Genomic DNA, 27155 nt, shown 5'->3' on the forward strand with positions numbered 1-27155 from the left:
AATTGACTGTACTTAAATACAATTTTGCCTAGGAGATTAGTTCAACCCTCCTTTGATTTAAGATCACAAGGTGAAAAACATTTGACATTAACATTCCTAAACATCCTGAGAACTCTAACCTTGATTTTATAACTCTTCATTGTATTGCCTAAAACTACAAAGAGATACATTTGTCTTTTCTGTTATCTAAGTGTGAGACAGTTTCAGAGACAGTTTCAAGACCTAGCAGTACCTCTTAGAACCTTTCTGGTAAATTTCCACTAAACAGATGCCCCTAATAAATTTTATCACACTTGCAACAATTGTGATCTCTTATTAAATGACCATCATACTCGGCTTCATCGTTTAGCAATTCAACTTTAAGACTCAGCTGTCTATATAATCACTGGTCAATTCTTTATATCCACATTCATGTGCAATAGTGTCGTTTTTATCTCCAATGTGCTACCATATTTTTCTTAATTTTTTATGCCCTCATCTGTATCGGTGAATATCCCATATTTTTTCACATCACACAGAAGCCATCATGTCCGTGCTAGCCCAACACGGGACAGTGTTTCGAACTGTATGTCCTTTCTCAGGGTTCCAAACAGCGTCTAATAATAAAATATTTGATAATGTTTAACTATTTTAAATGCAAGCAACATTTCACAGGACCTTCAATCTATTCAAACAACTTTTTAATGGGTACTTTTACAAATTATTTAGTACTTACTTTTGGTTATTGATTGTATTATGGAATTTCTGTATGCATTGGGTTTCTTCTTTCTTTTCATATACCACTTCAATCTCTTTCACAAGAGCTTCTTCATTATCTAATACAGAGAGGGTGTTTTGTACTTGTGTCACTTGAAAGAGCGTGTGTCTCCACATCACAGGTCTTACTTTACCAGAGCCCACTGTAATCCCGTTATTTTTTGGGTTCCCTAACACCCTGTGTGAGTGGGGGGGAGGGGTAGACATGTGGGCTGCACAGTTGTGAAGAATAGGTGTCTGTGGGTCACAGGTCTTATCCTACCTGAGCCCACTGTAAACCCCTTTTTCCTTGACTTTTGTTTTTTCTGTGGTAATTGGGAATTAATTCCTGAATACTGTAAAGTGGGTGAAACTTTCTTTACTGCAGCTAATTCAGCTTTAACTTCAGCCAGCAATTTTTTCAAGGAACAGAGTTCTGAACAAATGGGGCAAGCCCTAAGTTTCCAGATGATTTCCCTCAGAATAAAGACTCCACACAGTTACATTGGATAGTCCTCATTTTGGTAAATTTATTTGATGGATAACAGCTAAGGAATTACGACATTTCCAAATTATCTTGTTGCCAATTATGTATTCAGGCAGACTATATCCGAAAAACAAATCCAGGGGTGGGTGGGTAGAGAGACAGGTTGTGAGGAAGTTAAACAGTTAACACTTGGCCAGGGCTGTTCGCTGGAAACTGATTCTACTATTGATTTTGAACAGACCCTCCCACAGATTGGCTAGCTAAATTAAGCTTTTTACTTAGCTCTTCACAACAATCAGTAGTAATGGTTATCTCCTTGAAGTTCAAAGCAGACTGAAAACTTGATTGCCCCTGCAATGCACTATGAGTCACCTGCCCAAAGCTGAATAACCCAATCCCTTTTTGGGGTTTTTGTTTTTTTTTTTGCTTAAACAAAGACATAGCAATTTAATACAGCAATATCAATATCTAGGAAAATATAGGGATTATAAGGCTAGCACTACACAAAAAACAGAAAAATATATAACCAAGAAGCCCTCTAAACTAAGGATTAATTAAACTTTTTTCTTAGCTCTTCACAAGAATCTGTAGTTATGGCTGTCTCCTTGAAGTTTAAAGCAGACTGAAGACTTGATTGCCACCTGCAATGCACTATGAGTCACCTGCCCAAAGCTGAATAGCCCAAACCCTTTTTTTGTGTCTGTAAACAAACACACAGCAATTTAATGCAGCAATATCAATAGAGTTGACATTGACAGACCATATTATCATGGGATTAGACAAGGGCCACTCCTTTCTTCTAGTATTCCTAGACATTTCAGCGGCATTCGATACCGTCAACCATTCCATCCTCCTGAATCGACTAGCAGACATAGGTATATCTGGATCAGCCCTCAGTTGGTTTACGTCTTTCCTCAGCAATAGAAGCTTCAAAGTTAAAATTTAATAACAAAGAATCACCTTCGACAAGATCCTCACTTGGTGTACCTCAAGGATCCTCTTTATCACCCACCCTCTTCAACATCTACCTCCTCCCCCTCTGCCAGCTTCTAACAGACCTTAACCTAACACATTACCTATATGCAGATGACGTGCAGATTCTGATTCCGATAACTGAATCCATCGCAAAAGCTCTCATGCACTGGAACAACTGCCTAAAATCGATTACCAGCCTCCTCAACAGTCTTAATTTGGTTCTTAACGCATCTAAGACCAAACTCCTCCTCATCTCCCCTAACCAAGACAACCCACTACTGCAGACTAACCCCAATACCCAGCTCACGCATACCCATGTAAGAGATCTTGGGTTTCTACTCGACAATCGCCTAAACTTAAAGAAAATGATCAACACCACAACCAAAGATTGTTTCTATAGACTTCAGGTCCTAAAAAGACTCAAACCTCTACTATTCTTCCACGACTTCAGGACAGTTCTGCAAGCCTTGCTCTTTGCTAAAATAGACTACTGCAGCGCTCTCCTCCTGGGTCTCCCCAGCTCTACCACCAAATCTCTACAGCTGATACAGAACACCGCGGCAAGAATCCTGACCAACACCAACCGTGGAGAACACATATCACCCATCCTCCGTAACTTACACTGGCTCCCAGTGAACTACAGAATCCTTCACAAATCACTCACTCTAATTCACAAATCTATCTACAATCACCAACATCTGGACCTGGTATTCCCTCTCAATCTCCATATCTCCAACAGACCGACTAGAGAAGCATATAAAGGAACCCTACAGGCCCCACCGACAAAAGCTACTCGCCTCACCTCGACCAAAGATCGTTCCTTCTCGACAGCAGGCCCAGTTATCTGGAACAACATCCCTTCCGACCTTAGACTGGAACCCTGACTCTTAACATTCAGGAAAAAACTTAAGACCTGGCTCTTCCGCCAGGTCTTCTCAGATCCCCCCGATACACATTAGTTGAGGTTCTACGCATCTCCGTACTTCCTGTAAGTTTCTAATAAGATCCTCCCCTGACTCTCCATTTGTTTATACTTGTTGTTTACTGCGTTCCTAGGCCTTTTTTCTTCCAGCAATCTAGGCCTCCAAGTTTACTATCCTTGTTGAATGTAACTTTGTTCTTCCTGTTTAAACTTTTGTTTTTTTGGTACAGTTCCCCAATTCGATGTAAACCGATCTGATATGGTCTTTAACCATGAAGGTCGGTATAGAAAAGTGTTAAATTAAATTAAATTAAATTAGAGTATATCATATCCAAGTTTGGCCATATTCGCAAATTAATTTTCAGATGAATAAAGTTTGGGAAAGGTTCCGTTATCAACAAGTATATCTCTCATCTTCTCTTATCCAATATCCCTGTTCCAGGCCAATCCCCTTTGTACTTCCTTTGCTCATTCTTTTATAGACCTCAATCATATCTGCCCTCAACTGTCTCTTCTCCAAGTTGAAGAATCCTAACCTTTTTACACTCTCTTCATAGGTGAATTGTTCCATTCTATCTTTGCTATTATTGAATGGAGAATAGCATTGTTGGTCTTTCAAATGCACTTTGAAGTGGATATACCCCATAATTATTTATGGTGCCCGGAGATATATTCTTTATTTTACTTGAATCAAGAGGCCCTGATGCAGCCTTAAAAGGTAAAACGTTGGCCAGAGTCAGGCTGTATATAATCAATCAAAAAATCTTCTTTCCAAGAAGAATCAATACATCTTCTTTCCAAGGCTCCGGTCTTGCTTTGTTTTTTCACATCCGTGGCTTTTCTTGACTGCTTACCATACTGCTTTGTGGATCCTCCCTAAAAAAGAAAAGACTGCATGGGGGAAACTGTGGGTAACTTGCTGGTGTGGCAGTTGCTACCCTTAACAAATAAGCCTTGATACTGTTAATGCAACTCCATCATTGCTCTCTGCTTCAAAGGCAGTGATAAAAGGGGAATTGGATTCAGACAGCAAGCAACGAGGGCCCCGACTGTTACGGTTTGGGGAACAAATAAACGCAGTGTAACTAGCTGATGAGGTACTTACTTAATACCCTTAATCGCTAAGCCTGATACTTTTGGTGCAACTCAAACATTCCTCTGTGCTTTCGTGGCAAAGGTTAAGGGAAATTGGATTCAAACAGCATCCGAGGGACTTTTACGGTCTGAGAAATCTGGGGGTAGCAGCACAGTGCAGCAGATAACGGCATAAGCTTGCTGGGCAGACTGGGTGGATCATTTGGTCCTTTTCTGCCCTCATTTCTATCTGGCTTAAAAAGGTAGCCAGAAGAGGAACACCACCCCAGGTGGGACTTGAACCCACAATCCCAGGCTTAGAAGGCCAGTACCTTATCCATTAGGCCACTGGGGTTATCTGGAGAGTAAGCCCTTTCTTTCATTCCCAGCAAACATATGCGGTGCGCCACACTTCCACTCGCTGGTTCTTCTCATTCGATTTCTGTCTCACGGAGGGCTTTAGCTCTCTCCAGCTCCATCACTCACGCGTTGCTTAGTAAAGTTACGGAATACAGTCTCCATGTTTCTGAAGAGCATTTCCTATACTGCCGGAGAACATGTGGCAGAGAAGCACAGTAGTTGTTCCGCCTCTTTTCAAGCTGCCCAGGCAATAGTTTAACTGTAGCATCAAGGATGAACTGGACTCACTTAGGGAAATATGGTAAGCTACGGTAAGCTACAGGATATGCAAAGTTGATATACACTTTTATGGTATATCATAATGCTTTTCACGTGTACGATTATAGAAACCGGAAATGCTTGCAGAGCCAGCCAGAGGAATAAAGACAGCGTGAATCAAGATTCAATATACGGATTAGAGTGCTCAGAGATTCCTCCTGATGAAAGTCAAACTGCTCCTCAGTTTGCAATATGCAGTAGTGTTTGCTATAGGACGAGAGAAGTGCTACCCTCAGAGAACCATAAAAGCACTGAAGTTCATGGGAGAAAAAGAGATCAAGGCTCTGAAAATTCTTCACCTACGTCAATATCTGTGAAGAAACTTAGGCATGCTTTCAATAAAGATGTTATCATTAAGAACAGAGTAGATGAAAGTCCCTTTCCAACAAGACGCTTAGGTTAGAATTTTGTCCACCTTCCCGTGGGATAGACGTGTCAGTCTGGTGAAGCAAAACTGGCAAGATTCGGGTTCTCTATCACCTGTCCCCCGTCTCTTGTCATTTTTCCTACCTTAACTTCTCCAATGGCTTTCTGTTCCAGTCCAATACTTTTTGGGACTCATTTAAACTTTTTCTCTCAAACAACTGCCCTGGGAGCCTCTTCCGTGCATCATCTGCCATCTCTACGTAAAATTACTTCCCTGCATTAATGCTGAGTTGCTGGAAACCTGTGGGAAAATGCACTTTGTATCCTTGCCACTTCTTTCCTTTATATCTACTCTTCACTGGTTTGAAAATCTATGTCTTATCCCACATTCCTACCATAGGCTTGTCCTTCAGCATGAGCTCATCAGGTTTATCATCCTTCTGACCCTGGCATTAATATTCTCCTTCTGTTTGCTATAAACAAAGTTACAAGGTAGCTAGTCACTGTAGAATTTCACCCCAGGTGGGACTTGAACCCACAATCCCTGGCTTAGGAGGCCAGTGCCTTATCCATTAGGCCACTGGGGCCAGCTGGTCTAGAGAGTCTGCTTAAGCAGACTGGACACAGCTCAGGAAGCATCTCCGTCATAGGTTAGACTTCTCTTTCTACTTCTTCAACACTGGGAACCATGACACTCTTTTTGTAATAAGCCGGAGTGCCATTTCAAAGGCAAAAAACATTTCCACGTATAACATAAGAACACAAGACTTGCCATACTGGTACAGACCAAAGGTCCATCACGCCTGGTATCATCTTCCCAGCAGTGGTAAAGCCAGGTCACAAATAGCTGGCAGCATCCCAAGGGATAAATAGATTCCAAGCTGCTTATCCCAAGAATCAGCAGTGGATGTCTGCAACTCTACCTTAATTATGGTTAATGAACTTTTCCTCCACCTAATTGTACAAATCGTTTTTAAATGCAGCTGCACTAATAGCTTTCACCACATACTCTGGCAACGAATTCCAGAGCTTAATTATGCACTGAGTAAAAAATATTTTCTCTTATTGGTTTAAATGTAATACCTAGAAACTTGGTTGTCTGCCCCCTGGTCTTTGTGCTATTCCAAAGCGTAAACAATGATTAACGTTTACTCCTTCATTGCCACTCATTCTTTTATAGACCTTTTCTGCCCTCATTTCTATCTGGCTTAAAAACGTAGCCAGTAGAGAAACACCACCCCAGGTGGGACTTGAACCCACAATCCCAGGCTTAGAAGGCCAGTACCTTATCCATTAGGCCACTGGGGTTATCTGGAGAGTAAGCCCTTTCTTTCATTCCCAGCAAACATATGCGGTGCGCCACACTTCCACTCGCTGGTTCTTCTCATTCGATTTCTGTCTCACGGAGGGCTTTAGCTCTCTCCAGCTCCATCACTCACGCGTTGCTTAGTAAAGTTACGGAATACAGTCTCCATGTTTCTGAAGAGCATTTCCTATACTGCCGGAGAACATGTGGCAGAGAAGCACAGTAGTTGTTCCGCCTCTTTTCAAGCTGCCCAGGCAATAGTTTAACTGTAGCATCAAGGATGAACTGGACTCGCTTAGGGAAATATGGTAAGCTACGGTAAGCTACAGGATATGCAAAGTTGATATACACTTTTATGGTATATCATAATGCTTTTCACGTGTACGATTATAGAAACCGGAAATGCTTGCAGAGCCAGCCAGAGGAATAAAGACAGCGTGAATCAAGATTCAATATACGGATTAGAGTGCTCAGAGATTCCTCCTGATGAAAGTCAAACTGCTCCTCAGTTTGCAATATGCAGTAGTGTTTGCTATAGGACGAGAGAAGTGCTACCCTCAGAGAACCATAAAAGCACTGAAGTTCATGGGAGAAAAAGAGATCAAGGCTCTGAAAATTCTTCACCTACGTCAATATCTGTGAAGAAACTTAGGCATGCTTTCAATAAAGATGTTATCATTAAGAACAGAGTAGATGAAAGTCCCTTTCCAACAAGACGCTTAGGTTAGAATTTTGTCCACCTTCCCGTGGGATAGACGTGTCAGTCTGGTGAAGCAAAACTGGCAAGATTCGGGTTCTCTATCACCTGTCCCCCGTCTCTTGTCATTTTTCCTACCTTAACTTCTCCAATGGCTTTCTGTTCCAGTCCAATACTTTTTGGGACTCATTTAAACTTTTTCTCTCAAACAACTGCCCTGGGAGCCTCTTCCGTGCATCATCTGCCATCTCTACGTAAAATTACTTCCCTGCATTACTGCTGAGTTGCTGGAAACCTGTGGGAAAATGCACTTTGTATGCTTGCCACTTCTTTCCATTATATCTACTCTTCACTGGTTTGAAAATCTATGCCTTATCCCACATCCCTACCATAGGCGTGTCCTTCGGCATGAGCTCATCAGGTTTATCATCCTTCTGACCCTGGCATTAATATTCTCCTTCTGTTTGCTATAAACAAAGTTACAAGGTAGCTAGTCACTGTAGAATTTCACCCCAGGTGGGACTTGAACCCACAATCCCTGGCTTAGGAGGCCAGTGCCTTATCCATTAGGCCACTGGGGCCAGCTGGTCTAGAGAGTCTGCTTAAGCAGACTGGACACAGCTCAGGAAGCATCTCCGTCATAGGTTAGACTTCTCTTTCTACTTCTTCAACACTGGGAACCATGACACTCTTTTTGTAATAAGCCGGAGTGCCATTTCAAAGGCAAAAAACATTTCCACGTATAACATAAGAACACAAGACTTGCCATTCTGGTACAGACCAAAGGTCCATCACGCCTGGTATCATCTTCCCAGCAGTGGTAAAGCCAGGTCACAAATAGCTGGCAGCATCCCAAGGGATAAATAGATTCCAAGCTGCTTATCCCAAGAATCAGCAGTGGATGTCTGCAACTCTACCTTAATTATGGTTAATGAACTTTTCCTCCACCTAATTGTACAAATCGTTTTTAAATGCAGCTGCACTAATAGCTTTCACCACATACTCTGGCAACGAATTCCAGAGCTTAATTATGCACTGAGTAAAAAATATTTTCTCTTATTGGTTTAAATGTAATACCTAGAAACTTGGTTGTCTGCCCCCTGGTCTTTGTGCTATTCCAAAGCGTAAACAATGATTAACGTTTACTCCTTCATTGCCACTCATTCTTTTATAGACCTTTTCTGCCCTCATTTCTATCTGGCTTAAAAACGTAGCCAGTAGAGAAACACCACCCCAGGTGGGACTTGAACCCACAATCCCAGGCTTAGAAGGCCAGTACCTTATCCATTAGGCCACTGGGGTTATCTGGAGAGTAAGCCCTTTCTTTCATTCCCAGCAAACATATGCGGTGCGCCACACTTCCACTCGCTGGTTCTTCTCATTCGATTTCTGTCTCACGGAGGGCTTTAGCTCTCTCCAGCTCCATCACTCACGCGTTGCTTAGTAAAGTTACGGAATACAGTCTCCATGTTTCTGAAGAGCATTTCCTATACTGCCGGAGAACATGTGGCAGAGAAGCACAGTAGTTGTTCCGCCTCTTTTCAAGCTGCCCAGGCAATAGTTTAACTGTAGCATCAAGGATGAACTGGACTCACTTAGGGAAATATGGTAAGCTACGGTAAGCTACAGGATATGCAAAGTTGATATACACTTTTATGGTATATCATAATGCTTTTCACGTGTACGATTATAGAAACCGGAAATGCTTGCAGAGCCAGCCAGAGGAATAAAGACAGCGTGAATCAAGATTCAATATACGGATTAGAGTGCTCAGAGATTCCTCCTGATGAAAGTCAAACTGCTCCTCAGTTTGCAATATGCAGTAGTGTTTGCTATAGGACGAGAGAAGTGCTACCCTCAGAGAACCATAAAAGCACTGAAGTTCATGGGAGAAAAAGAGATCAAGGCTCTGAAAATTCTTCACCTACGTCAATATCTGTGAAGAAACTTAGGCATGCTTTCAATAAAGATGTTATCATTAAGAACAGAGTAGATGAAAGTCCCTTTCCAACAAGACGCTTAGGTTAGAATTTTGTCCACCTTCCCGTGGGATAGACGTGTCAGTCTGGTGAAGCAAAACTGGCAAGATTCGGGTTCTCTATCACCTGTCCCCCGTCTCTTGTCATTTTTCCTACCTTAACTTCTCCAATGGCTTTCTGTTCCAGTCCAATACTTTTTGGGACTCATTTAAACTTTTTCTCTCAAACAACTGCCCTGGGAGCCTCTTCCGTGCATCATCTGCCATCTCTACGTAAAATTACTTCCCTGCATTACTGCTGAGTTGCTGGAAACCTGTGGGAAAATGCACTTTGTATCCTTGCCACTTCTTTCCATTATATCTACTCTTCACTGGTTTGAAAATCTATGCCTTATCCCACATCCCTACCATAGGCGTGTCCTTCGGCATGAGCTCATCAGGTTTATCATCCTTCTGACCCTGGCATTAATATTCTCCTTCTGTTTGCTATAAACAAAGTTACAAGGTAGCTAGTCACTGTAGAATTTCACCCCAGGTGGGACTTGAACCCACAATCCCTGGCTTAGGAGGCCAGTGCCTTATCCATTAGGCCACTGGGGCCAGCTGGTCTAGAGAGTCTGCTTAAGCAGACTGGACACAGCTCAGGAAGCATCTCCGTCATAGGTTAGACTTCTCTTTCTACTTCTTCAACACTGGGAACCATGACACTCTTTTTGTAATAAGCCGGAGTGCCATTTCAAAGGCAAAAAACATTTCCACGTATAACATAAGAACACAAGACTTGCCATTCTGGTACAGACCAAAGGTCCATCACGCCTGGTATCATCTTCCCAGCAGTGGTAAAGCCAGGTCACAAATAGCTGGCAGCATCCCAAGGGATAAATAGATTCCAAGCTGCTTATCCCAAGAATCAGCAGTGGATGTCTGCAACTCTACCTTAATTATGGTTAATGAACTTTTCCTCCACCTAATTGTACAAATCGTTTTTAAATGCAGCTGCACTAATAGCTTTCACCACATACTCTGGCAACGAATTCCAGAGCTTAATTATGCACTGAGTAAAAAATATTTTCTCTTATTGGTTTAAATGTAATACCTAGAAACTTGGTTGTCTGCCCCCTGGTCTTTGTGCTATTCCAAAGCGTAAACAATGATTAACGTTTACTCCTTCATTGCCACTCATTCTTTTATAGACCTTTTCTGCCCTCATTTCTATCTGGCTTAAAAACGTAGCCAGTAGAGAAACACCACCCCAGGTGGGACTTGAACCCACAATCCCAGGCTTAGAAGGCCAGTACCTTATCCATTAGGCCACTGGGGTTATCTGGAGAGTAAGCCCTTTCTTTCATTCCCAGCAAACATATGCGGTGCGCCACACTTCCACTCGCTGGTTCTTCTCATTCGATTTCTGTCTCACGGAGGGCTTTAGCTCTCTCCAGCTCCATCACTCACGCGTTGCTTAGTAAAGTTACGGAATACAGTCTCCATGTTTCTGAAGAGCATTTCCTATACTGCCGGAGAACATGTGGCAGAGAAGCACAGTAGTTGTTCCGCCTCTTTTCAAGCTGCCCAGGCAATAGTTTAACTGTAGCATCAAGGATGAACTGGACTCGCTTAGGGAAATATGGTAAGCTACGGTAAGCTACAGGATATGCAAAGTTGATATACACTTTTATGGTATATCATAATGCTTTTCACGTGTACGATTATAGAAACCGGAAATGCTTGCAGAGCCAGCCAGAGGAATAAAGACAGCGTGAATCAAGATTCAATATACGGATTAGAGTGCTCAGAGATTCCTCCTGATGAAAGTCAAACTGCTCCTCAGTTTGCAATATGCAGTAGTGTTTGCTATAGGACGAGAGAAGTGCTACCCTCAGAGAACCATAAAAGCACTGAAGTTCATGGGAGAAAAAGAGATCAAGGCTCTGAAAATTCTTCACCTACGTCAATATCTGTGAAGAAACTTAGGCATGCTTTCAATAAAGATGTTATCATTAAGAACAGAGTAGATGAAAGTCCCTTTCCAACAAGACGCTTAGGTTAGAATTTTGTCCACCTTCCCGTGGGATAGACGTGTCAGTCTGGTGAAGCAAAACTGGCAAGATTCGGGTTCTCTATCACCTGTCCCCCGTCTCTTGTCATTTTTCCTACCTTAACTTCTCCAATGGCTTTCTGTTCCAGTCCAATACTTTTTGGGACTCATTTAAACTTTTTCTCTCAAACAACTGCCCTGGGAGCCTCTTCCGTGCATCATCTGCCATCTCTACGTAAAATTACTTCCCTGCATTACTGCTGAGTTGCTGGAAACCTGTGGGAAAATGCACTTTGTATCCTTGCCACTTCTTTCCATTATATCTACTCTTCACTGGTTTGAAAATCTATGCCTTATCCCACATCCCTACCATAGGCGTGTCCTTCGGCATGAGCTCATCAGGTTTATCATCCTTCTGACCCTGGCATTAATATTCTCCTTCTGTTTGCTATAAACAAAGTTACAAGGTAGCTAGTCACTGTAGAATTTCACCCCAGGTGGGACTTGAACCCACAATCCCTGGCTTAGGAGGCCAGTGCCTTATCCATTAGGCCACTGGGGCCAGCTGGTCTAGAGAGTCTGCTTAAGCAGACTGGACACAGCTCAGGAAGCATCTCCGTCATAGGTTAGACTTCTCTTTCTACTTCTACAACACTGGGAACCATGACACTCTTTTTGTAATAAGCCGGAGTGCCATTTCAAAGGCAAAAAACATTTCCACGTATAACATAAGAACACAAGACTTGCCATACTGGTACAGACCAAAGGTCCATCACGCCTGGTATCATCTTCCCAGCAGTGGTAAAGCCAGGTCACAAATAGCTGGCAGCATCCCAAGGGATAAATAGATTCCAAGCTGCTTATCCCAAGAATCAGCAGTGGATGTCTGCAACTCTACCTTAATTATGGTTAATGAACTTTTCCTCCACCTAATTGTACAAATCGTTTTTAAATGCAGCTGCACTAATAGCTTTCACCACATACTCTGGCAAGGAATTCCAGAGCTTAATTATGCACTGAGTAAAAAATATTTTCTCTTATTGGTTTAAATGTAATACCTAGAAACTTGGTTGTCTGCCCCCTGGTCTTTGTGCTATTCCAAAGCGTAAACAATGATTAACGTTTACTCCTTCATTGCCACTCATTCTTTTATAGACCTTTTCTGCCCTCATTTCTATCTGGCTTAAAAACGTAGCCAGTAGAGAAACACCACCCCAGGTGGGACTTGAACCCACAATCCCAGGCTTAGAAGGCCAGTACCTTATCCATTAGGCCACTGGGGTTATCTGGAGAGTAAGCCCTTTCTTTCATTCCCAGCAAACATATGCTGTGCGCCACACTTCCACTCGCTGGTTCTTCTCATTCGATTTCTGTCTCACGGAGGGCTTTAGCTCTCTCCAGCTCCATCACTCACGCGTTGCTTAGTAAAGTTACGGAATACAGTCTCCATGTTTCTGAAGAGCATTTCCTATACTGCCGGAGAACATGTGGCAGAGAAGCACAGTAGTTGTTCCGCCTCTTTTCAAGCTGCCCAGGCAATAGTTTAACTGTAGCATCAAGGATGAACTGGACTCGCTTAGGGAAATATGGTAACCTACGGTAAGCTACAGGATATGCAAAGTTGATATACACTTTTATGGTATATCATAATGCTTTTCACGTGTACGATTATAGAAACCGGAAATGCTTGCAGAGCCAGCCAGAGGAATAAAGACAGCGTGAATCAAGATTCAATATACGGATTAGAGTGCTCAGAGATTCCTCCTGATGAAAGTCAAACTGCTCCTCAGTTTGCAATATGCAGTAGTGTTTGCTATAGGACGAGAGAAGTGCTACCCTCAGAGAACCATAAAAGCACTGAAGTTCATGGGAGAAAAAGAGATCAAGGCTCTGAAAATTCTTCACCTACGTCAATATCTGTGAAGAAACTTAGGCATGCTTTCAATAAAGATGTTATCATTAAGAACAGAGTAGATGAAAGTCCCTTTCCAACAAGACGCTTAGGTTAGAATTTTGTCCACCTTCCCGTGGGATAGACGTGTCAGTCTGGTGAAGCAAAACTGGCAAGATTCGGGTTCTCTATCACCTGTCCCCCGTCTCTTGTCATTTTTCCTACCTTAACTTCTCCAATGGCTTTCTGTTCCAGTCCAATACTTTTTGGGACTCATTTAAACTTTTTCTCTCAAACAACTGCCCTGGGAGCCTCTTCCGTGCATCATCTGCCATCTCTACGTAAAATTACTTCCCTGCATTACTGCTGAGTTGCTGGAAACCTGTGGGAAAATGCACTTTGTATCCTTGCCACTTCTTTCCATTATATCTACTCTTCACTGGTTTGAAAATCTATGCCTTATCCCACATCCCTACCATAGGCGTGTCCTTCGGCATGAGCTCATCAGGTTTATCATCCTTCTGACCCTGGCATTAATATTCTCCTTCTGTTTGCTATAAACAAAGTTACAAGGTAGCTAGTCACTGTAGAATTTCACCCCAGGTGGGACTTGAACCCACAATCCCTGGCTTAGGAGGCCAGTGCCTTATCCATTAGGCCACTGGGGCCAGCTGGTCTAGAGAGTCTGCTTAAGCAGACTGGACACAGCTCAGGAAGCATCTCCGTCATAGGTTAGACTTCTCTTTCTACTTCTTCAACACTGGGAACCATGACACTCTTTTTGTAATAAGCCGGAGTGCCATTTCAAAGGCAAAAAACATTTCCACGTATAACATAAGAACACAAGACTTGCCATTCTGGTACAGACCAAAGGTCCATCACGCCTGGTATCATCTTCCCAGCAGTGGTAAAGCCAGGTCACAAATAGCTGGCAGCATCCCAAGGGATAAATAGATTCCAAGCTGCTTATCCCAAGAATCAGCAGTGGATGTCTGCAACTCTACCTTAATTATGGTTAATGAACTTTTCCTCCACCTAATTGTACAAATCGTTTTTAAATGCAGCTGCACTAATAGCTTTCACCACATACTCTGGCAAGGAATTCCAGAGCTTAATTATGCACTGAGTAAAAAATATTTTCTCTTATTGGTTTAAATGTAATACCTAGAAACTTGGTTGTCTGCCCCCTGGTCTTTGTGCTATTCCAAAGCGTAAACAATGATTAACGTTTACTCCTTCATTGCCACTCATTCTTTTATAGACCTTTTCTGCCCTCATTTCTATCTGGCTTAAAAACGTAGCCAGTAGAGAAACACCACCCCAGGTGGGACTTGAACCCACAATCCCAGGCTTAGAAGGCCAGTACCTTATCCATTAGGCCACTGGGGTTATCTGGAGAGTAAGCCCTTTCTTTCATTCCCAGCAAACATATGCGGTGCGCCACACTTCCACTCGCTGGTTCTTCTCATTCGATTTCTGTCTCACGGAGGGCTTTAGCTCTCTCCAGCTCCATCACTCACGCGTTGCTTAGTAAAGTTACGGAATACAGTCTCCATGTTTCTGAAGAGCATTTCCTATACTGCCGGAGAACATGTGGCAGAGAAGCACAGTAGTTGTTCCGCCTCTTTTCAAGCTGCCCAGGCAATAGTTTAACTGTAGCATCAAGGATGAACTGGACTCGCTTAGGGAAATATGGTAAGCTACGGTAAGCTACAGGATATGCAAAGTTGATATACACTTTTATGGTATATCATAATGCTTTTCACGTGTACGATTATAGAAACCGGAAATGCTTGCAGAGCCAGCCAGAGGAATAAAGACAGCGTGAATCAAGATTCAATATACGGATTAGAGTGCTCAGAGATTCCTCCTGATGAAAGTCAAACTGCTCCTCAGTTTGCAATATGCAGTAGTGTTTGCTATAGGACGAGAGAAGTGCTACCCTCAGAGAACCATAAAAGCACTGAAGTTCATGGGAGAAAAAGAGATCAAGGCTCTGAAAATTCTTCACCTACGTCAATATCTGTGAAGAAACTTAGGCATGCTTTCAATAAAGATGTTATCATTAAGAACAGAGTAGATGAAAGTCCCTTTCCAACAAGACGCTTAGGTTAGAATTTTGTCCACCTTCCCGTGGGATAGACGTGTCAGTCTGGTGAAGCAAAACTGGCAAGATTCGGGTTCTCTATCACCTGTCCCCCGTCTCTTGTCATTTTTCCTACCTTAACTTCTCCAATGGCTTTCTGTTCCAGTCCAATACTTTTTGGGACTCATTTAAACTTTTTCTCTCAAACAACTGCCCTGGGAGCCTCTTCCGTGCATCATCTGCCATCTCTACGTAAAATTACTTCCCTGCATTACTGCTGAGTTGCTGGAAACCTGTGGGAAAATGCACTTTGTATCCTTGCCACTTCTTTCCATTATATCTACTCTTCACTGGTTTGAAAATCTATGCCTTATCCCACATCCCTACCATAGGCGTGTCCTTCGGCATGAGCTCATCAGGTTTATCATCCTTCTGACCCTGGCATTAATATTCTCCTTCTGTTTGCTATAAACAAAGTTACAAGGTAGCTAGTCACTGTAGAATTTCACCCCAGGTGGGACTTGAACCCACAATCCCTGGCTTAGGAGGCCAGTGCCTTATCCATTAGGCCACTGGGGCCAGCTGGTCTAGAGAGTCTGCTTAAGCAGACTGGACACAGCTCAGGAAGCATCTCCGTCATAGGTTAGACTTCTCTTTCTACTTCTTCAACACTGGGAACCATGACACTCTTTTTGTAATAAGCCGGAGTGCCATTTCAAAGGCAAAAAACATTTCCACGTATAACATAAGAACACAAGACTTGCCATACTGGTACAGACCAAAGGTCCATCACGCCTGGTATCATCTTCCCAGCAGTGGTAAAGCCAGGTCACAAATAGCTGGCAGCATCCCAAGGGATAAATAGATTCCAAGCTGCTTATCCCAAGAATCAGCAGTGGATGTCTGCAACTCTACCTTAATTATGGTTAATGAACTTTTCCTCCACCTAATTGTACAAATCGTTTTTAAATGCAGCTGCACTAATAGCTTTCACCACATACTCTGGCAAGGAATTCCAGAGCTTAATTATGCACTGAGTAAAAAATATTTTCTCTTATTGGTTTAAATGTAATACCTAGAAACTTGGTTGTCTGCCCCCTGGTCTTTGTGCTATTCCAAAGCGTAAACAATGATTAACGTTTACTCCTTCATTGCCACTCATTCTTTTATAGACCTTTTCTGCCCTCATTTCTATCTGGCTTAAAAACATAGCCAGTAGAGAAACACCACCCCAGGTGGGACTTGAACCCACAATCCCAGGCTTAGAAGGCCAGTACCTTATCCATTAGGCCACTGGGGTTATCTGGAGAGTAAGCCCTTTCTTTCATTCCCAGCAAACATATGCGGTGCGCCACACTTCCACTCGCTGGTTCTTCTCATTCGATTTCTGTCTCACGGAGGGCTTTAGCTCTCTCCAGCTCCATCACTCACGCGTTGCTTAGTAAAGTTACGGAATACAGTCTCCATGTTTCTGAAGAGCATTTCCTATACTGCCGGAGAACATGTGGCAGAGAAGCACAGTAGTTGTTCCGCCTCTTTTCAAGCTGCCCAGGCAATAGTTTAACTGTAGCATCAAGGATGAACTGGACTCACTTAGGGAAATATGGTAAGCTACGGTAAGCTACAGGATATGCAAAGTTGATATACACTTTTATGGTATATCATAATGCTTTTCACGTGTACGATTATAGAAACCGGAAATGCTTGCAGAGCCAGCCAGAGGAATAAAGACAGCGTGAATCAAGATTCAATATACGGATTAGAGTGCTCAGAGATTCCTCCTGATGAAAGTCAAACTGCTCCTCAGTTTGCAATATGCAGTAGTGTTTGCTATAGGACGAGAGAAGTGCTACCCTCAGAGAACCATAAAAGCACTGAAGTTCATGGGAGAAAAAGAGATCAAGGCTCTGAAAATTCTTCACCTACGTCAATATCTGTGAAGAAACTTAGGCATGCTTTCAATAAAGATGTTATCATTAAGAACAGAGTAGATGAAAGTCCCTTTCCAACAAGACGCTTAGGTTAGAATTTTGTCCACCTTCCCGTGGGATAGACGTGTCAGTCTGGTGAAGCAAAACTGGCAAGATTCGGGTTCTCTATCACCTGTCCCCCGTCTCTTGTCATTTTTCCTACCTTAACTTCTCCAATGGCTTTCTGTTCCAGTCCAATACTTTTTGGGACTCATTTAAACTTTTTCTCTCAAACAACTGCCCTGGGAGCCTCTTCCGTGCATCATCTGCCATCTCTACGTAAAATTACTTCCCTGCATTACTGCTGAGTTGCTGGAAACCTGTGGGAAAATGCACTTTGTATCCTTGCCACTTCTTTCCATTATATCTACTCTTCACTGGTTTGAAAATCTATGCCTTATCCCACATCCCTACCATAGGCGTGTCCTTCGGCATGAGCTCATCAGGTTTATCATCCTTCTGACCCTGGCATTAATATTCTCCTTCTGTTTGCTATAAACAAAGTTACAAGGTAGCTAGTCACTGTAGAATTTCACCCCAGGTGGGACTTGAACCCACAATCCCTGGCTTAGGAAGCCAGTGCCTTATCCATTAGGCCACTGGGGCCAGCTGGTCTAGAGAGTCTGCTTAAGCAGACTGGACACAGCTCAGGAAGCATCTCCGTCATAGGTTAGACTTCTCTTTCTACTTCTTCAACACTGGGAACCATGACACTCTTTTTGTAATAAGCCGGAGTGCCATTTCAAAGGCAAAAAACATTTCCACGTATAACATAAGAACACAAGACTTGCCATACTGGTACAGACCAAAGGTCCATCACGCCTGGTATCATCTTCCCAGCAGTGGTAAAGCCAGGTCACAAATAGCTGGCAGCATCCCAAGGGATAAATAGATTCCAAGCTGCTTATCCCAAGAATCAGCAGTGGATGTCTGCAACTCTACCTTAATTATGGTTAATGAACTTTTCCTCCACCTAATTGTACAAATCGTTTTTAAATGCAGCTGCACTAATAGCTTTCACCACATACTCTGGCAAGGAATTCCAGAGCTTAATTATGCACTGAGTAAAAAATATTTTCTCTTATTGGTTTAAATGTAATACCTAGAAACTTGGTTGTCTGCCCCCTGGTCTTTGTGCTATTCCAAAGCGTAAACAATGATTAACGTTTACTCCTTCATTGCCACTCATTCTTTTATAGACCTTTTCTGCCCTCATTTCTATCTGGCTTAAAAACGTAAACAGAAGAGAAACACCACCCCAGGTGGGACTTGAACCCACAATCCCAGGCTTAGAAGGCCAGTACCTTATCCATTAGGCCACTGGGGTTATCTGGAGAGTAAGCCCTTTCTTTCATTCCCAGCAAACATATGCGGTGCGCCACACTTCCACTCGCTGGTTCTTCTCATTCGATTTCTGTCTCACGGAGGGCTTTAGCTCTCTCCAGCTCCATCACTCACGCGTTGCTTAGTAAAGTTACGGAATACAGTCTCCATGTTTCTGAAGAGCATTTCCTATACTGCCGGAGAACATGTGGCAGAGAAGCACAGTAGTTGTTCCGCCTCTTTTCAAGCTGCCCAGGCAATAGTTTAACTGTAGCATCAAGGATGAACTGGACTCACTTAGGGAAATATGGTAAGCTACGGTAAGCTACAGGATATGCAAAGTTGATATACACTTTTATGGTATATCATAATGCTTTTCACGTGTACGATTATAGAAACCGGAAATGCTTGCAGAGCCAGCCAGAGGAATAAAGACAGCGTGAATCAAGATTCAATATACGGATTAGAGTGCTCAGAGATTCCTCCTGATGAAAGTCAAACTGCTCCTCAGTTTGCAATATGCAGTAGTGTTTGCTATAGGACGAGAGAAGTGCTACCCTCAGAGAACCATAAAAGCACTGAAGTTCATGGGAGAAAAAGAGATCAAGGCTCTGAAAATTCTTCACCTACGTCAATATCTGTGAAGAAACTTAGGCATGCTTTCAATAAAGATGTTATCATTAAGAACAGAGTAGATGAAAGTCCCTTTCCAACAAGACGCTTAGGTTAGAATTTTGTCCACCTTCCCGTGGGATAGACGTGTCAGTCTGGTGAAGCAAAACTGGCAAGATTCGGGTTCTCTATCACCTGTCCCCCGTCTCTTGTCATTTTTCCTACCTTAACTTCTCCAATGGCTTTCTGTTCCAGTCCAATACTTTTTGGGACTCATTTAAACTTTTTCTCTCAAACAACTGCCCTGGGAGCCTCTTCCGTGCATCATCTGCCATCTCTACGTAAAATTACTTCCCTGCATTACTGCTGAGTTGCTGGAAACCTGTGGGAAAATGCACTTTGTATCCTTGCCACTTCTTTCCATTATATCTACTCTTCACTGGTTTGAAAATCTATGCCTTATCCCACATCCCTACCATAGGCGTGTCCTTCGGCATGAGCTCATCAGGTTTATCATCCTTCTGACCCTGGCATTAATATTCTCCTTCTGTTTGCTATAAACAAAGTTACAAGGTAGCTAGTCACTGTAGAATTTCACCCCAGGTGGGACTTGAACCCACAATCCCTGGCTTAGGAGGCCAGTGCCTTATCCATTAGGCCACTGGGGCCAGCTGGTCTAGAGAGTCTGCTTAAGCAGACTGGACACAGCTCAGGAAGCATCTCCGTCATAGGTTAGACTTCTCTTTCTACTTCTTCAACACTGGGAACCATGACACTCTTTTTGTAATAAGCCGGAGTGCCATTTCAAAGGCAAAAAACATTTCCACGTATAACATAAGAACACAAGACTTGCCATACTGGTACAGACCAAAGGTCCATCACGCCTGGTATCATCTTCCCAGCAGTGGTAAAGCCAGGTCACAAATAGCTGGCAGCATCCCAAGGGATAAATAGATTCCAAGCTGCTTATCCCAAGAATCAGCAGTGGATGTCTGCAACTCTACCTTAATTATGGTTAATGAACTTTTCCTCCACCTAATTGTACAAATCGTTTTTAAATGCAGCTACACTAATAGCTTTCACCACATACTCTGGCAAGGAATTCCAGAGCTTAATTATGCACTGAGTAAAAAATATTTTCTCTTATTGGTTTAAATGTAATACCTAGAAACTTGGTTGTCTGCCCCCTGGTCTTTGTGCTATTCCAAAGCGTAAACAATGATTAACGTTTACTCCTTCATTGCCACTCATTCTTTTATAGACCTTTTCTGCCCTCATTTCTATCTGGCTTAAAAACGTAAACAGTAGAGAAACACCACCCCAGGTGGGACTTGAACCCACAATCCCAGGCTTAGAAGGCCAGTACCTTATCCATTAGGCCACTGGGGTTATCTGGAGAGTAAGCCCTTTCTTTCATTCCCAGCAAACATATGCGGTGCGCCACACTTCCACTCGCTGGTTCTTCTCATTCGATTTCTGTCTCACGGAGGGCTTTAGCTCTCTCCAGCTCCATCACTCACGCGTTGCTTAGTAAAGTTACGGAATACAGTCTCCATGTTTCTGAAGAGCATTTCCTATACTGCCGGAGAACATGTGGCAGAGAAGCACAGTAGTTGTTCCGCCTCTTTTCAAGCTGCCCAGGCAATAGTTTAACTGTAGCATCAAGGATGAACTGGACTCGCTTAGGGAAATATGGTAAGCTACGGTAAGCTACAGGATATGCAAAGTTGATATACACTTTTATGGTATATCATAATGCTTTTCACGTGTACGATTATAGAAACCGGAAATGCTTGCAGAGCCAGCCAGAGGAATAAAGACAGCGTGAATCAAGATTCAATATACGGATTAGAGTGCTCAGAGATTCCTCCTGATGAAAGTCAAACTGCTCCTCAGTTTGCAATATGCAGTAGTGTTTGCTATAGGACGAGAGAAGTGCTACCCTCAGAGAACCATAAAAGCACTGAAGTTCATGGGAGAAAAAGAGATCAAGGCTCTGAAAATTCTTCACCTACGTCAATATCTGTGAAGAAACTTAGGCATGCTTTCAATAAAGATGTTATCATTAAGAACAGAGTAGATGAAAGTCCCTTTCCAACAAGACGCTTAGGTTAGAATTTTGTCCACCTTCCCGTGGGATAGACGTGTCAGTCTGGTGAAGCAAAACTGGCAAGATTCGGGTTCTCTATCACCTGTCCCCCGTCTCTTGTCATTTTTCCTACCTTAACTTCTCCAATGGCTTTCTGTTCCAGTCCAATACTTTTTGGGACTCATTTAAACTTTTTCTCTCAAACAACTGCCCTGGGAGCCTCTTCCGTGCATCATCTGCCATCTCTACGTAAAATTACTTCCCTGCATTACTGCTGAGTTGCTGGAAACCTGTGGGAAAATGCACTTTGTATGCTTGCCACTTCTTTCCATTATATCTACTCTTCACTGGTTTGAAAATCTATGCCTTATCCCACATCCCTACCATAGGCGTGTCCTTCGGCATGAGCTCATCAGGTTTATCATCCTTCTGACCCTGGCATTAATATTCTCCTTCTGTTTGCTATAAACAAAGTTACAAGGTAGCTAGTCACTGTAGAATTTCACCCCAGGTGGGACTTGAACCCACAATCCCTGGCTTAGGAGGCCAGTGCCTTATCCATTAGGCCACTGGGGCCAGCTGGTCTAGAGAGTCTGCTTAAGCAGACTGGACACAGCTCAGGAAGCATCTCCGTCATAGGTTAGACTTCTCTTTCTACTTCTTCAACACTGGGAACCATGACACTCTTTTTGTAATAAGCCGGAGTGCCATTTCAAAGGCAAAAAACATTTCCACGTATAACATAAGAACACAAGACTTGCCATTCTGGTACAGACCAAAGGTCCATCACGCCTGGTATCATCTTCCCAGCAGTGGTAAAGCCAGGTCACAAATAGCTGGCAGCATCCCAAGGGATAAATAGATTCCAAGCTGCTTATCCCAAGAATCAGCAGTGGATGTCTGCAACTCTACCTTAATTATGGTTAATGAACTTTTCCTCCACCTAATTGTACAAATCGTTTTTAAATGCAGCTACACTAATAGCTTTCACCACATACTCTGGCAACGAATTCCAGAGCTTAATTATGCACTGGAAATAAAGAAAAGACTGCAAGGGGATAACTGTGAGTAACTTGCTGGTGTGGCAGTTGCTACCCTTAACAAATAAACCTTGATACTGTTAATGCAACTCCATCATTGCTCTCTGCTTCAACGTCAGTGTAAGCTACAGTGAGGTAGAGGATGTGAGAAGTTGAAACACACTTATTGAACTCTTTTCTTGTGTACTGTTAGGGAAGCTGGATTGATTGCAGAGCCCTCTCTCCCCCCCTCATGTGGGTCTTAAACCCATAATTCTTGGTTTATGAGACTAGTGCTTTTTCCATTCAGTTAGTTACACCAGATTGCTAACAGTTTATGCTTACAGGTCTATTTTTTTTGTTTGAGTATACTTTGAGGTCTCATGTCAGAAGCTGTAAATTCTAGTTTTATTTTGGTCTCTTTTTAAATTTATTTTAATTATGTGTGTCTGTTATGTACATCACCTAGTCCTTTGTGTAGAGGGAATTCAAAAATTTTAATAAATTTAGAGATTCTGTTTTCATAATCCCTCCTAGTCATTCTATCACATAACTCTACCCTTTTCTCCCCAACCTCTCTCTCCAAGCTCTCTATCCTAACTCCCTTCCTTAAACCTCTTCCTGCAACAGCACATCAATGATTCTCAATTGCTTAGGGCTCTGTGCCTGGTGCTGAACCTCCAGACCTCTCGGCAGCCGGAGGCTGTGGGAAAGGGGGCCTGCAAGCGGGATCCTCAATTCTCTAACAAATTTGTAAGCCCACAGGACCTTGGGGAGATGAGGGGCACTAGAGGAAGGAAGGCCATCAGAACTGGGGAGCCTGCCGGTGTCCTGTTGTGTAATAACCTGAGGTCCTTAGGAAGCAGCACAGAATGGGCGAGAGACAGATGGGGACAATGCTTCCCACACCTTCTGCTGCTGATTACCATAGCAACAAGAGGATGACGGCAGCACATGGTCTGCTCTTTCATCCTCCTCTGCTGCTCAGGCCCCACTCCTGTTTTTGAATCGCATGGGTCACCGTACAGCCATGAGGTTGAAATCAGCCTTCAAGTCCGGGTGGCAGAGGGAGGAAAACATAGCCCCTCTGCTGCTGCTCTCCACTTCTTGCTGATAATCAGTGGGGGGAGCCATTAAGGAGATTACGGGAAGGGAGGTCAACTGCCCTTCACCGACACAACCCTGCCCAGCAGGTCCCGGCTCCCTGGGATCAGCAGATTCTGTAGGAAAGGGTGGATTTTGCATAAATCTGCTTTGATAATTCACAAGTTCATTGAGTACTCACATGGATATACATGCTTTTTTGGTTGGAGGGGGGGGGGGGGGGCACCAAGCTTTGCCTCTGCTCCCACTGCCAATTTCTTACTTTAAGTTTATATTTGTCATTCTTTCTTATGCAATTCTTCGCATAAATCATAGCATGTAATTATTCTTTTGCAAACCTAATTAAATGCTTGATACAAGATAACCATACATGGTGGTAAAGGAATAAATAACAAATCCAGCATTACTTATAGATGTTACAGTACTAAGCAACTATTCTGTACCAGGTTTGGAGAGAGAGAAGATCACCAAATACCATGAAATCAAGAAAATATGGCCAAAAGATTCAGAAATTGTCCTAATTTTTTGGGCACTATTTGCCTGATCAAAAAGAAACATAGAAACGTGATGGCAGAAAAAAATAAACATATACCCTATCTAATCTGCCCATCCTCACATCTCCTCAGCTCTACGATCCTTGCCACTTCCTCAGAGATCCCCTGTGCATGTCCCATGCTTTGCTGGATTGAGATATTGTGCTTGACTCCACCACCTCCACGGGGAGGCTGTTTCACACATCCTCCATCCTCTCTGTAAAGAAATATCTCCTTAGATTACTTCTCAGTCTACTGCCTTTCACCCTCATCCCATGACCCCTCGTTCTAGAGTCTCCTTTCTGTTGAAAGAGACTTGCTTGTTGTACATTGATACCTTGAAGGACATTTCTGTTATATCTCCCCACCCTATCCTTCCTCGAGGGTGTACCTGTTTACCAGGAGCTTCCAAGCTCACTTTGACAGGCTGCCCATATATATTATACCATACTGTAAAGGTGTTTCGAGGGGTTCTTTATGGAGGCAAACCAGTTGTTGGCTTTAGAAAGAAGCTGTTTGGCACATTGCATGTACTAAGATCGCTAGCAGTAAATCTGAAAGATTGAGACCATACCCATCTTACGTTGGCTTATGAGCGAAGTCCATTCTTTGTTATGGTTATGGGCAAGGCAAACACAATATAAACCCTGTGAATATATCCTCTGCACCCATCAGCCACCCACCCACCCCACTCCAACAGTGAGTGCACAGCAATTGCTCCATACAACTCACCATACCAAGCTCCCTTCAGGGACCCCATTCACTTGAACAATCTTGTTGAAATGTGACATCACTATTAACATCTCGGCAAGACACATCATTACCAGATTTCAGTGAGATCCATTAAATGGAACAGTTCTTCCTAACTGGGTTCTCTCTTGCTTCTCTAAAGCATAAGGGTGGGGTTGAAGGAAGCTACTCTCACATCCTGGTGCAGCTGCTGAAGGCAACTCTTTGTTAAGTCTGTCTTCAGAGTCAGCTGCCTCCATTCTGCCTGCTACTTCTCAGAAGTCAGTGAGAGCTCGCACTGCTGCCTGCAATGGTGACTTTCTACCAGATGGAATGGTTTTGAACTTGCTTCCTTTTCCCCATTGGGAAAAAGTGGAAGGTGGAGATTGCTGCTGGACCCATTTGGAAAGTTACCACTGGCTGCCTGAATCTTTAAGGATGGGTAATTATCAAGCCTTTGTTTGCCCAGAGAATGCATTCCCTACCTCTCCACATCTGCTTGATTGACAGGTTCTGAAATGAAAAATTAAATATGTTACACTCCCCCTTCCCCAATCCCTTGACCAAATTATTGACAAATAGGCCAGTTAGCTGGCAGCATTCAGGGCAGTGTGGAATTGCCACTGGCATATCCTGCATCCTGAAGGGGTGAGTCCTGACAGGGTGCTTGAGAGAGAGGGCTGCCCTGTGTTCTGGAGCAGTGTATGCGTGTGAGGGAAATATCCACTGCTGCTGCTTGCCCTGTACCTGTTCTGCGGTAGGGCATAGCATGTGTGTGTATGAGGGAAGCTTGCAGTGCCACTGCTCATACATTGCCTGTTCCGTGGATACATGAAGGACCTCATTTTGAATGCGTTCAGTCCAGCACCTTTCACCTTTCTTAGATTGATTAATAGGAAACAGTATGGGTAGACATTGACAGCCTCATCACAAAATGATGTTTGAACAGCTAGATACTGTAGTTTCAGGAATTCATGCTTCTCTTCTTCTCTGTCCCGACTTCTCACTCAGCAGAAACCGTCATACCTGAAGATTACCTGGTTGATCCTGTGGGCACAAAGCGCTACAGCATGGACCCTTCTGACTCTGCCTTCAGCTACATGGGCTCCCTGTATCCCATCAGACAGAACTCGGGAGAGGGACGCCTAGGTGGCGGGGGCTCCTCGTCCTCCTGTGGCCACCGCCTTGGACAGATGTCTTCAGGAGGAACCTCCTCTTTGGGACTGAGGCGTCAGACATCAAGTCCCACCAGAAATGGAGCCTATCTGGAGGGAAATAAAAGTGGTAAGTCAAAATTACACACACAAACACATATATATATAAACACCTTAGCAAACATGTGTTATAGTTTATTCACTCATCCTGCCCATGGTTTTACCAACAATCATTTCTAGATGAGGAGGATTTAAACTCCCATTTGGAGGAGTGGGTGGTGGTGGGTTATGAGGAAGAACTAGGGGTGCAGGCAGAACAATGCGATAAGTCCATAATGTTTGTCCTGGGTGACACTGCCCCTAAAAGTGGTGTCAGTAAATAAACAGCCATTTCGATGGTTATTGGAGAAGACCTTCTTAGGATGAGCTGTGATATCAGATGTCTTGAATTTTGTTGGAAGAGGTCTGGAAAATTGGGCATCCAAATGGCAGATGAAATTTAATGTGGATAAGTGCAAGGTGATGCATATAGGGAAAAATAACCCATGCTATAATTACACGATGTTGGGTTCCATATTAGGTGCTACAACCCAAGAAAGAGATCTAGGTGTCATAGTGGATAACACATTGAAATCGTCGGTTCAGTGTGCTGCGGCAGTCAAAAAAGCAAACAGAATGTTGGGAATTATTAGAAAAGGAATGATGAATAAAACGGAAAATGTCATAATGCCTCTGTATCGCTCCATGGTGAGACCGCACCTTGAATACTGTGTACAATTCTGGTCGCCGCATCTCAAAAAAGATATAATTGCGATGGAGAAGGTACAGAGAAGGGCTACCAAAATGATAAGGGGAATGGAACAACTCCCCTATGAGGAAAGACTAAAGAGGTTAGGACTTTTCAGCTTGGAGAAGAGATGACTGAGGGGGGATATGATAGAGGTGTTTAAAATCATGAGAGGTCTAGAACGGGTAGATGTGAATCGGTTATTTACTCTTTCGGATAGTAGAAAGACTAGGGGACACTCCATGAAGTTAGCATGGGGCACATTTAAAACTAATCGGAGAAAGTTCTTTTTTACTCAACGCACAATTAAACTCTGGAATTTGTTGCCAGAGAATGTGGTTCGTGCAGTTAGTATAGCTGTGTTTAAAAAAGGATTGGATAAGTTCTTGGAGGAGAAGTCCATTACCTGCTATTAAGTTCACTTAGAGAATAGCCACTGCCATTAGCAATGGTTAAATGGAATAGACTTAGTTTTTGGGTACTTGCCAGGTTCTTATGGCCTGGATTGGCCACTGTTGGAAACAGGATGCTGGGCTTGATGGACCCTTGGTCTGACCCAGTATGGCATTTTCTTATGTTCTTATGTAGGTCCCTTTCAGTTTTTA

The 27155-nt window shown here is 43.1% G+C and overlaps 1 protein-coding gene and 18 non-coding genes across 19 annotated transcripts in view; 1 reads left to right on the forward strand and 18 right to left on the reverse strand.

Moving 5' to 3' along the window:
* SCML4 (Scm polycomb group protein like 4) overlaps nucleotides 1-27155 on the forward strand; it is a 193912-nt gene that overhangs the window by 113003 nt on the left and 53754 nt on the right. The window contains exon 6 of the mRNA XM_029595315.1: nucleotides 25624-25893. Coding sequence (XP_029451175.1) covers nucleotides 25624-25893 — 270 coding nt within the window. The remainder of the gene's footprint in view (nucleotides 1-25623; nucleotides 25894-27155) is intronic.
* TRNAR-UCU lies at nucleotides 4476-4548 on the reverse strand. Its single transcript has one exon. It is a non-coding gene; the product is annotated as a tRNA-Arg (tRNA).
* Nucleotides 5752-5824, reverse strand: TRNAR-CCU. Its single transcript has one exon. It is a non-coding gene; the product is annotated as a tRNA-Arg (tRNA).
* TRNAR-UCU lies at nucleotides 6473-6545 on the reverse strand. The gene has a single exon. It is a non-coding gene; the product is annotated as a tRNA-Arg (tRNA).
* On the reverse strand, nucleotides 7749-7821 carry TRNAR-CCU. The gene has a single exon. It is a non-coding gene; the product is annotated as a tRNA-Arg (tRNA).
* TRNAR-UCU lies at nucleotides 8470-8542 on the reverse strand. The gene has a single exon. It is a non-coding gene; the product is annotated as a tRNA-Arg (tRNA).
* Nucleotides 9746-9818, reverse strand: TRNAR-CCU. Its single transcript has one exon. It is a non-coding gene; the product is annotated as a tRNA-Arg (tRNA).
* TRNAR-UCU lies at nucleotides 10467-10539 on the reverse strand. Its single transcript has one exon. It is a non-coding gene; the product is annotated as a tRNA-Arg (tRNA).
* TRNAR-CCU lies at nucleotides 11743-11815 on the reverse strand. Its single transcript has one exon. It is a non-coding gene; the product is annotated as a tRNA-Arg (tRNA).
* Nucleotides 12464-12536, reverse strand: TRNAR-UCU. The gene has a single exon. It is a non-coding gene; the product is annotated as a tRNA-Arg (tRNA).
* On the reverse strand, nucleotides 13740-13812 carry TRNAR-CCU. Its single transcript has one exon. It is a non-coding gene; the product is annotated as a tRNA-Arg (tRNA).
* On the reverse strand, nucleotides 14461-14533 carry TRNAR-UCU. Its single transcript has one exon. It is a non-coding gene; the product is annotated as a tRNA-Arg (tRNA).
* TRNAR-CCU lies at nucleotides 15737-15809 on the reverse strand. The gene has a single exon. It is a non-coding gene; the product is annotated as a tRNA-Arg (tRNA).
* On the reverse strand, nucleotides 16458-16530 carry TRNAR-UCU. Its single transcript has one exon. It is a non-coding gene; the product is annotated as a tRNA-Arg (tRNA).
* On the reverse strand, nucleotides 17734-17806 carry TRNAR-CCU. The gene has a single exon. It is a non-coding gene; the product is annotated as a tRNA-Arg (tRNA).
* TRNAR-UCU lies at nucleotides 18455-18527 on the reverse strand. The gene has a single exon. It is a non-coding gene; the product is annotated as a tRNA-Arg (tRNA).
* Nucleotides 19731-19803, reverse strand: TRNAR-CCU. The gene has a single exon. It is a non-coding gene; the product is annotated as a tRNA-Arg (tRNA).
* TRNAR-UCU lies at nucleotides 20452-20524 on the reverse strand. Its single transcript has one exon. It is a non-coding gene; the product is annotated as a tRNA-Arg (tRNA).
* On the reverse strand, nucleotides 21728-21800 carry TRNAR-CCU. Its single transcript has one exon. It is a non-coding gene; the product is annotated as a tRNA-Arg (tRNA).

This window comes from Rhinatrema bivittatum, chromosome 3 (genome assembly GCF_901001135.1).
Source record: "Rhinatrema bivittatum chromosome 3, aRhiBiv1.1, whole genome shotgun sequence".
In the NCBI taxonomy this organism is placed as follows: domain Eukaryota; kingdom Metazoa; phylum Chordata; class Amphibia; order Gymnophiona; family Rhinatrematidae; genus Rhinatrema; species Rhinatrema bivittatum.